Source organism: Styela clava, chromosome 12, assembly GCF_964204865.1.
Source record: "Styela clava chromosome 12, kaStyClav1.hap1.2, whole genome shotgun sequence".
In the NCBI taxonomy this organism is placed as follows: domain Eukaryota; kingdom Metazoa; phylum Chordata; class Ascidiacea; order Stolidobranchia; family Styelidae; genus Styela; species Styela clava.
This window is the reverse complement of record NC_135261.1, coordinates 3549849-3561685: the sequence shown is the minus strand read 5'-3', so window position 1 is coordinate 3561685 and position 11837 is coordinate 3549849. Positions and strand designations below refer to the sequence as shown.

General features: G+C 34.7%; 1 protein-coding gene across 1 annotated transcript; it reads right to left on the bottom strand.

Annotated features, from left to right (window-relative positions):
• Positions 1–1110: 1110 nt before the first annotated feature.
• LOC120329887 (uncharacterized) lies at positions 1111–10628 on the bottom strand. The gene is made up of 9 exons (XM_039396678.2): positions 10346–10628; positions 9722–9912; positions 6831–6986; positions 6152–6328; positions 5460–5638; positions 4790–4884; positions 4154–4288; positions 2954–3104; positions 1111–2563 (listed from the first exon to the last, which is right to left on the bottom strand). The coding sequence occupies exons 1-9, from the start codon at positions 10462–10464 to the stop codon at positions 2042–2044; spliced, it is 1725 nt and encodes a 574-aa protein (XP_039252612.2). The 5' UTR covers positions 10465–10628; the 3' UTR covers positions 1111–2041.
• Positions 10629–11837: the final 1209 nt, after the last annotated feature.

The following is an 11837-nucleotide window of genomic DNA, read 5'->3' as shown; positions in this document are numbered from 1 at the left end:
CATTCCTCGAAATTAACTAAAATATTCAATGAATGACCTAATAATATTCTACTAGCCTTCGAATGCAATTTTTTTGAGTACATGATTGTCACCTGCAATATTGTTCCCTATTCTTTGCAAATGATTTTTTAAGGTATACGATCATACCGCACTCTTCAAAATCACAAACAAATATATCAATCAATCAATCAATCAATCAAACACAACAAAGATTGCAATTTTGTATTTTGAGGTATACGTGTCAAGCACCATCCGTGTCATCCTAATTGCGTCAATAAAAGCACAAATCAAGTTGATTTATGCTTTTATTGGTGCAATTAAGATGACGTGACAGGCAATTCAATTACTAAATGAGGCACAGATATCAAATGAGCCACAGATTAGACCTGAAATATTGGTGATTGTTTACGACTCTTTCTTTATTTACCTGGAATATTCAATAAATGTATCCATACGATCTAGTGACACTTGGATACAAACATTCCCCTTAATGATACGAAAAGCGTATTGTGTTTGTTTCCTGATACATTGTTCCTCTAACTCTCACCTATAATTTTTTTTATCTCGTTACATTGGTAAACAAATCTTATCGGCTCCCACGTATCTACTCGTGTTTTGCTTTTCCGCCTACGCGAAAGTTCCGCAATGACATCAATTTTGATTTCATATGTTTAGTAACCCAGTAATTTTGAAAGCCCGCACCAAGTATCGAGACCAATACACGTCTGGCCAGACTCGCATCCCTGGCTCATGATTGCGACGTAAGAGGTTATGAACATTTGTTAAACACATCTAAACTCGGCTTAAAAGCCCTAGCAAGAAGGGTTCTATCCTTCCACCTAGCCTTAGTTAATTGACAATTTTTTTTTAATATTATTATTATTATTTTTTTTTTTATACTAATTTTTTTATTAAATGTCACACATCCTGTCTCAGCGTATGTCGCGTTGGACATCTGGAGTCACTCATACGTCGAGACGTCGACAATAATCTCAGGTTTGCGTTAAATGCAATGTATAAAATATATAACCATTTTTGCTCGAGACTAGACCAAACCTATCTCTATCCATAATCTCTTCAGACTACTTAAAACAAGAAAAAGTATTCCAACTTGGGTGAGTTTATTTGTTTGCATCTTGGAAACGTTTTTGCTTTTCACTTTTTTATTTTTTTTTTGTTTTTTTATCTGATGTTATTGTTTTTTATTATTTACATTCCCTGGATATTTAAAAAAAAATTCCTTTTTATAGGCGATATAATAAAATAGATTATGCCCACCAAAAGCGGTATCCTTCCCCAGCGAAAATATTTAACTATGTTGAAATGTATAAAATGAATGAGAATCTAAAAACACAGCAAAGAAAAAAAATGCATAAAATAAAATTTTCCAAGTAAAACTAAACTGAAAGAATTATATTGAAAAAATTAAAACTCGGCTCTCGCGGAGAGCAAGGTTTAGACCGTTCATTGTTCCTTTAAAAGTTAAACAAACGAAACGATACCTTGAATTATATTGGGTGAGTGATTAGATCTCGATTATGACTGATAGGTACAAAAAATTGAATATCAGATAAAAATCATTCAATTCCACGATAAGCTTAGATTTCTGGTAAACTAAAGAGAAATGCTACGTGGGCACGAAAGTCGCATATTTGTACCGGTACCATGGGGCCGAGTTTGCTTAAAATTTACAGTTTATGCTGTTAGTTTTTCAGATGTATCTGCCAAATGCGCAATATATCAGAGATATCTTAAAGTACAATAACTGCCAAAAGTATAAAATATGTTATATAACCTTTAATGATTGTTACATTGTAAAATGGAACTCTCTTTGAGTTTTCAACTCGGTGCCAGCATCGCGAAGTGCAACGTGATGAACACGACGGTAGCGTGAGGCCTAGATCGCTTGGCAAACTACTCGTCCTTCTGTTTCAAATCTTCGACGGATATCCACACGTATCTTGTTGGCAGAGATATTACAGTAAAAATTCGAAACTCTTAGGAACAAATAAGCAAAATTTGACATTTACAAAATATTCAATTACACATGTGTTGGATGTTCATATTTGTCGCCTTTCCCTTCATCTGATAAAAGACCCGATGTTTGGCTACGAGTGCTAACATTACGTTTCCTGAAGTGACGTGAATCTGCTTTCCTGAATTTGTAACGATGCAGAACGCCCAAAGCTACAATAATAGCTACCACCGCGCACAACAATCCAACTACAATACCTACAATTACGCCTGTGTTTAAATTATCGGTAACTTCTGCAGTAATCATGGAAATGGTGTTTACAATTTCTGTAGACGATTGCATATGTTTTGGGATGTTAGATTCCTCATCGTCTGGGTTATTCGATTTTTCAACGATGGCTGGGGTAGTTGATGGGAGGATCTCAAAGATGGAATGTGGACAATTTTGTCGCGATATTATTTCGTTTCCTACTTCCGGGGTCAAAAGTTTATTCTGATATTGAGCTGGGCTGTGACAGACTATTTGAAGTTTTCTTGCTAACGATCGAACTGTCGGATTTTCGTGTTTATGCAAATCTTCGACGTATTGCTAAAAACAAAATGCGAATTTTTTTTACCCTTTTTTAAACAATTATTCAAATCAAGTCAATGATAAAATTCCCCTAACCTAATTATTTGCAGAGCAATAATATTTGTTCTGGCATTAAAAAACACTTTTTTATAACAAAAAGTTCTAGTCTGCACAAAATTTTAGCAACATCCCCCCAATATTTGTGTAAAAGTAAACAATACAAAACGGTGATTATTTTTTTCAATGACAAATGTCGAATTAATAATTCCGTAACAAATGTCATGCCGGGCTATGATTTTCAACATTTTTATTTTATTTCTATATGCAATACAAAATGAAAAAATAGACGAATTGTGATAGCAATTCACTGTAATAGTAGAAATTAAATATTTTAAATTTTCAACTCACTAAATAGCTTAAGATCCCACAATCACAAATCCAATCGTTCATTTCCAACCCCACATTACTTTCTTTGTTTGCATTCTTGATAACGTTTTTAAACCACTCGGATTTTGGTGTCTTCAGTCGGTTGTCTTTTAAGATAAGCGAATGCAATTCACTAGAAATAAAACAAATTAAAATTTGCAAACCCCAAAATATTAAACTTCCACTAAATATAAATAATCTAGAAATAGTAAATAAATAAGAATGAATATAAAATCTGTTTCAGTCAAATATCATGTTTTTTTTTTATTTATCACCTCAACATTATCTAGTTAAAAAACTCTCTTAGCAACGGCAACAGGGTCTCACGAAGGGTTATAATTAAATTCGCTGCAGGAAATTCGCCGCATGGGAAAAATCGCCAAAAGAGCATTTTGCTGTGAAACAAGTATTTGTGATAGTATGAAAAATCTCCGTAAGACCATTTTGCTGTAAAATAAGTATTTGCGATAAAAATAGTTAGGTTTTTGAAGTATCTTTAAAAAGAATTCGTTATTTTAAGAGTATACCCTAACCTTATAACCTAACTGTTTACCACAAATACTTGATTTACAGCAAAATGCTCCAGCATGATTTCCTACGGCGAAATATCCTGTGGCGAATTTTCCAGACACGCTCACGAAGTACGCGCCCACAATACCTTCTAGTGGGTATCTTACTGATTTTAGCAAATATTATTCCTAACCCCCACCTGATTATGTCATTCAAAATTACGTCACAACACGTCATAGAGCTTGCCAAAGTATAGTTACGATTGTTCGATATGTGCCCATATGTGACGACTATAATGTGCTAAGTAACGACAGCGATCTCTCTCGTATCGGGATTGCTACGACGAGAAAACGAGAGAAATAGCTTGCTCGATTTCGGATGATCGTCTGTATACTTTGGAGGGTCTTATTAAGTCACTGTGACACTTTTCCTGTCCAATTTACTATATCTGGGTAAAGTGGAGACTTCGAGTTTGCGCCCGACGGGAACATATTTGGGGCCCATCGCTTTAATGGCACGGTTTACAAGTTTTTAGTGGTTTTGACGGTTTTTCACTGTTTTCTCACGTTTTGACAAGGTTTGTACTGATTTTTGAAGGCTCGCACAGCTCCTGCACGTTTTGACAAGGTTTCTAGCGGTTTTAATCGATATTGCATAGCAGCTCTGTCTTACCTCAGTGTTTCAAATGCATCGGCCGGAATGTCTTCGAAACTGTTACTACTCAAGTTTAAATGCTGAAGTTCTGGGGTTGCATGAAATAGCTCTGGATGAAGTTTTGAAATCAAGTTGTTGTCTAATGACAGATATCTGAAACAACAAATTTTGGGTAAAATAAAGGTACAAATTGTTACATTATTAAGACGAAGGTTGAAGTATTTTTCATCTAAATTTTGATATTTGATTTTTACTGGTTGTGTTGGGATCAAATTTTTGCCGAGAAATAATTGAAACAAGCTTGAGCAGTTGCAAGGCATGTTACTTCTGAGATCGGTATATATTCAAGAAGCTCCAAGTACTGAAACCTAGGGGAAGGGAGCATTTTCCCTTAGCTGACACAAACAGTCCCCGAACTCGTAATAGAATTAAAATAAAAAAATCGGAATAAAATTATGGCCCGACCCTAACCTGGTAGACACACTTCAGCAGTGCTAATCTTATTGCATAAAAAAATGTTAACCAACCCTCTGAAGTATACCATACAATTGGAAGCGACGGCACGGTACGTATTCTATCAAACAGGACATATTTAATAGATAATTTAAATTTTTTTATTGTATTTAAATATATCTGTACTGTATGATTACCTACCTAAGCTTCGCCACATTTTCTACGTGTTCCGGTAGAAATATTTCTGATATGGCATTACTGCCAAGATGTAGTGTTTGCAGATTGACGAAAACAACCTGAAAATATGAATAAAATATACAAATAGGAAGTTGTGCCAAGTAGGAAAAGCGATATTGCACAAAGCTAAACCACCAGTATAAAGTATAACTCAAGAGTCTTGCTGTAAACTAACACAATGCATCTCTGCAATGTTTTGTCTGGTCGAGATCAGCCATCTTCACGCATTTATATTTAAACTGTATATTTGTGTTAGAATGCAGCAAGACTATTGAATTGAATAGAATAGTCTATTTTTTTCGTGCTGCAGCATCTTTGCATTCATACGCAAAAGAATCCACTTGCGCGTCTGGTAGTTGAAGCATGAATTGAAAATAAAATCCTACTCCTTATACTCCTGCACGTTTTTGTAAGGTGTTTCGCTGTTTTTGCAAGTTTTTTTGTTTTTTTTTTGACGCATTTTTACTGTTTTTGGACGTCGTTGCAAGGCTTTTAGTGGTGCTTGATGGCTTTTCACTGTTTTTGAAAGATTTTTGGTGTTTTTCACGCATTTCCACTGTTTTTTGCACGCCTTTGCAAGGTTTTTAAGCGCAACTGGTAGTTAAGGCGGGGATTGCAGAAAATAATATCTTACCCCGTATGTTCTTGGCCACGATCTGATTCCGTTATGAGTTAAAGTTAAAGTTTCGAGCCCTTCCAACCCGCTGAAGGTTCTGGGCGTGATAACAGATATTTTATTATTGTCTAAGTGAAGATTTTTAAGTCCTGTCAATGTACTGAACGTTCGGTCTTCAATACGCTGTATGAAATTGCCTGAGTAAAAATAACAAAAATTAACTTCATTGTTACCACCAGTTTGTCACGACGATTGGCGATAAGCGTTAGCAATACGTTTGCTAAAGCACCCCGGATTACCCTGCAAGGGTCTGATTCCAATGGGGGATGACTATGTGCGAGAGGAATGCTGGACTGCTCTAATAAAAAACGTATGGGTATTAAAGACAATGTATATAATTGAGGAAATCATTTTTAACATTTGATGCTGTCAGCTCTATTTCAACTCATTCAAAATAAAAATCACGCATCCTTTTTAAATCTTAATAAAACATTCTAAAACATGCTTAATGCGCGACTTAATAAGCTTGAGAACCACTGCTATAATTCCAGTATAAATGTCTGGTGTTTTATATCTGTTATGTGTGGAAATGCAGCCTGCTTTTAAGTGGAAACTTTTCAGTATTGATGCTATTTACTATGAGTTGTTTTTTACTAATTGTTACTTCTCAGTTTATTCTATTTTAATTTCAAACAACCATATAAATTTACCTTGAAGTTGTAAAGTTTTTAAGTTATTCAAGTTTTGAAAGTGGCTTCGACCGATTTCTTTCAGTTTATTGTTCTTCAAAGATATAACTAGAAGAGAACTTAAGCCGACGAACGTCCCTGGATGCAATTCTGTGATTTCGTTGTTATCAAGATGTACATGTTTCAATTGTTTGAGACCTGTTGATAAATATAATATTGAGTGTTTCGAATTGAAAAGAGTATAGAAAATTGGGTATTGTTAAATTATTTTAAAAGTTTTTCTGAATAACGAGTACAGTGAAATGTTTAGATAACTTCTAGTGGGGTATAAACAATGTTATTTTTGGATTTGCCTCTGATCGCTTACGACTCTTCTAACAATGACTTCAGTTTTAGCTGGGGACTCTATTCCTTGCTTGAGCGAACTTGTATGAAAATTTTTATTTTATGAGGATTTCGAATATTTTGTACAAAAAAAAACGCCACGCTTTAAAAAACCAATATAATACGGTTATGGTTAGATTTGAATTTCCAGTGCAATCTGCATTTCTAACTCTAACCCAACTCTAACCCTTTGCACAACAGACCCAGGATTTCCACAACACAATTTCAACGAGGTGATAAGCCAACACCTTGCGTGGAAATATGAATCGCTCACCGCTTTTTAGCAGGTAATTGAAAATATTATTATTGGATTAACCTTTGAAGGCATGTAGATCGATGGCTCGAATTTTATTCGAGCAGAAGTGAATTTTTTCTAGTTCCTTATTCTTTTCGAACGTTTTTGAAGCCAGGTGAACAATGCTGTTCATGTCTCCGTACAATGCCAATATTCCTTGATACGGTCTGAGATCATCTAAACAGTAAAAGTAATAATAACAATTGTTTATAGAATACCATTGTTCAGAAAGAAACATTGTTCATAAAGTACACTTTATGTTCTCTTATAAGTACAATAATTTGATCCCAATCGACGAAATCTAAATATTCCCTTCTAATCGAGAAAACCGGTTTCTTTTATAAAGTGGGTTATAGACAGTGATGAGATTGAAATGTTTGAGGGCTCGATTTTGTATCGATTGACTAACAACGGCTTCTCTCGTCTCCGAAAGCTTTGTCGAACTTATAGCTCTAAAAGCCAGAAAGAGTTAACTGAATATCGTGACATTTTAAGAACAGTTACCTCAGAATCACATGAACCACCTATTTTTTGATAGTGGACGCATTTCTTTTTATTGCACAACAAACTCCGACAAATATTTTGTTTGAACTATAATAAACCATATTGCGTGATATTTGTATGCACTATAATAAATCATTCTATGAATTCCGCTCCGTTAATTATTTTACTTTAATCAAGCTTTTGAGCAAACCTAATTATCAGCATTGTGAAGTGTTTTGCAAACTTTCGCGTAATCAAAAAGAAATAAGTCAGCAATAAATCACAGCAGCCTAATGATAAGGTCCTTGAATCTACGTTAAACATTCACCCCTTATCGCATTAGTATCCACTCACTGCTTACCTTAGCAAATGTACTGAGAGCTTTTAGCATACCTATCGTCGGGACTGTAATACAATGGTTTGCTCGGTCGGGTCGTTTTGGAGTTTCGATATTAGATGGCATTTTCATGTAAACCACACTAAATTATTTTTACATGAAGACTTTCAGAAAATTTCAGCGTTAACGCAATATTTTCGTTTCAAGCCAGAATTTCAACAGCGCCCATCAAAACTTCAGAAAAATCCTCGACTCTAACATCCAATGGAGACATTTTAGAAGGGCATAAAAAAAATCTGTGGTTGTAACATGAAACTACCAAACCTAATGAGAAGGTTCCGCCACAAAAACCAAATGACTAAAAGTGAACAATAGAGAGCATAAATAGTGAAAAAGGCAGAACAGACACAGTACTTATTTGAGTAAAATGAAAATAAATCACTGAAAATACGTCAAAAGCGACCTATATGCGACAACTTAAGTATTTTTGCCTTTACGCTTATAAATTGATTTCACTTTTAATGCGCATTTACAATCGTAAATTTAAAAAAGACATAAACTTGAAACGATTACAACCTTAACTTTTGTTTAAACTGTATTGCAATATATTAATTGAATTAGACTTCAACCGAACAAGTCACGCAAAAATCATCATAAAAATCGTGAATCAAAAATGTCTCTGACATATTTATGGCGCAAGTGTGCCACAACTGTTCACATTTGTTTATTCTCATCTATGAGTTGCAAATTTGTCTTGTTGCATAGCAAAGGTAAATTTATCTTATCAAGTATAATATATAACGATTCACTTTTGCCACAATTTTAAATGTACAAATGTTCTGTATATTGCAATACATGACAAATGTTGGTGAATATTTGGTACTGCCGAAGTATTTGAACCAAGATGGCAGACACCGGAACGTTTTCCTTATTTCAGATCTATTACGAGTTCGGGGACTAGCCCGGTGACTCCCGTAGTATTTCTACTTAAAATTATGGCCTAACCTTAACCTAGTACGCACACTACGTGCCGGTGTCCGCCATCTTGGTCCACATACTTCGGGAGCACCGACTATTTTATCAAATATATGGCACTTTACTCACTAGAGCATATTTAGAATTGCGCTTGTCGTAATTACAGGGACCGTACATTTGAACCCACGTACATTTGGTCCATACATTTGCACCCGTATATCAGCTGTTTCAATCTATATACGGGTGCTAAAATCCATGGGTTAGGGTTAGCATGGGTTCAAATATCCTTAAATTTTTTTTCTCTATAGGTGCAATAGTATGCAGGTGCAATTGTCGTGGGTTCAAATTACGTGATCAAATGTAATGGAACCGTAATTACAATTGGAAATTTAGCCGCCCTGTGCAGAAAAATTGAAAAAAAATTTCCAGTTTATCCTTAAATTTAAGTTGACTTAAATTTTATCAAAGGCGGGTAATTGCATAGTTGCAATGTTTTATCGATATAATAGCAAACAATGCAATCTGTTTAATGTACTCAAAAATGATCTTTGCTCTCATGTTGTAAAATATTTACAATCATTAGATTACACCTTGCAAATAGTATGAGCCATAAAGTCAGTTTTCGGCCTTATATTTTATTCCTGGTTGCCAAGAACACATTGAGTCATTGGGTCAGTTGATATCATGACGTCTTATTCTGTAATGATCACATCACATATATGTGTTCTGACGTCATATTTTGTATGAATTTACTTCTAACGAAATAACTCGGACATTCTACATACAATGACTCATCAAGGACAGCGTGCTTATGTATAAATTTCTCGCGTTGAATTCATTCCTATCAAACGTGTAGGTATAGAAATCATATATGGGCGCTCCAGAAGTCTGTGTACCAATATGGAGGTTACAAATTTTGTTCGCCCATTTTACATCAAATTGTGTATAGGGACTGAAACCTATGGTCAGGGGGTTTATTTACTTGGCTAACACAGACAGTACCCGAACTCGTAATAGAACTGAAATAAGGAAAATCGGAATAAAATTATGGCTTAACTCTAACCGGGTACACACACTGCGGGAGTCCCCAAATAGAACTGTACGTCCAACTACTAACCTTCACTTATCTCTTGTAAGCAACTGTCGTTGACGTAAAGCTTTTTCGCTAATGTACAGTTACGATTTGGGGCCAAATGTCTATTAATTTCATCGACACTCGGTAATCTCTTATACTTGGACTGGTCACACCATAGCGAATCATCGGCAGTAGAATACATGCAGTATGGATAAACCTGACGGGGGTCCTTTCTAAAAGAAGATGGTGAAAAGATTGGTTATATTTAATTAAAACAAGATTTTTATTTAATTTGCAACTACGAAGTTACCATTTTATAAGACATATACAGCATATAAATCAACTTTGGATATTGTTTCAGCCAAGTATATATCTGAAAACGATAGAAAATAATGGATGTTCCACAGTGCTACATATACAAAGTAGCAGAAAGCAATCAATTTTGCTTCATTGCTGTTGCTATAGTGAATCAGTGTCGTCGTTACGTATCTCAGAGATCTCTCATCAATTGCATTTAAGGTATTGTACTTAGTTTTATGTGTTTATTGTTTACCATTGGTTCATCGTTAAATCTTTTTTGCTTTATAAATACGAATATCTGAACTTGTTTAAATTTTGTTTATTTTCTTCTTCACACGTCACTAGTAAATAAATAGAATGTCTTACTCTGTGCATTTTGCTTCTGGAGGCGAAGCCGACGCCTTCAAAAACGTCAATATGAAAACAACAGCCGAGATCTTCATAAAATACATCTCTACTGTTTTCTGTTGATACTCATTCGTCATTGCAGAATACTCTGACAAATTAAACTATCACTTTTTAAAATAAAATAAATTGCATTGCGATACAGTAAAATTTTGCAAAATCTCTAAACCCAGCTGAATGTTAAGGTTCATTTCTTATTGCACAGGCAATGCCTCAGACACTCTTCTGCAACGCGCTCTGCAAAGCCGTCAAAACAAGGTTATTTTTAGCTCAGCTCGAACAATTGTATGGTCACATAAAACTTCTTTTTCTCTCTGTTTCCCTCTTAGTACAATGAGGTTATCTACGCTTGAATAGCACACAATTTTTTTTTTTAAGTTTGCGTGCGAGGTCTTCTAAAAACAAACAAAAACCAGCAATGAAATTGTTGGCGCTCCGAATTTAAAAATACCAACGCCCCAAAGACCCCGTCGACGAAAACGTTTTTGTTATTCAAATCCGTGCAAAATTTATAACATATCAATGCACGACAATGGTATTGAACTTGATTTGTACGCGTAGGCAAGCCAGCCAAAATAATATCTTTTGGAAATCACCACAGAATATAAAAAGTAAAAGATCTGGTTGTTATCGCTATAAGTGTGTTAATAGGCCCAAATTGCTAATTTTTTTTATTTGAAAAAATAAACAATTAGGCAATACTTATTCTTGTATAACAAGTCCGTTTTATACTTATATCTTTGATATGTTTTTGTTTTGCATTGTGTCCTTTTTTTAAACTTTTACTTACAATTATAATCTTTTACTTCAATTTGCAACAATACCTTTTCGAAGTTATACACATTGTACACGAACATTTTAAATTCTCGCTTACATTTGACCTCCCTGCAATTACCTCACTGCAATTTACCGATGAATTATATTATCAGTATTGAGGATAAAATAAAATTGCAGTACGATATAGTGATATCTTTGCAAAATCTCATAGTCCAACAAATTGTAAGGGTTGAACTGTTAATGCAGAACCAATCCTCAGTAACTTATCTGCAATGCGCTCTGCCCATTCGTTAAAACAAAGTTTAGCGAGAGCACGTAAATGATTAATGTTTGAATACCACACGAAGGGAAAGTTCGTTACGCCTTTTTAGGTTTGCACGATTATGATCTGCTAATACTACCTACGACCCAAGCGAAATCAACTAAAACATACAAAAACCAGCAAACAAACTCTCGACAAATAACCTCGCTCAGAAGCCTCAGTAAGTGTGTATTTAACCCATGCGAAACTAACGACCTACGAACGCACAACAAGAGTTATCTAAGGATATTAAACTTAATTAAAACGCATAGTTAAAGCCAAATTAATACAACAAAAATAAATTTTCATTAGAAAAAAATAAATATTATAGATCCAAAAATGTCCCGATGAAGCCTTAGCGAAATCTTCGGAGAT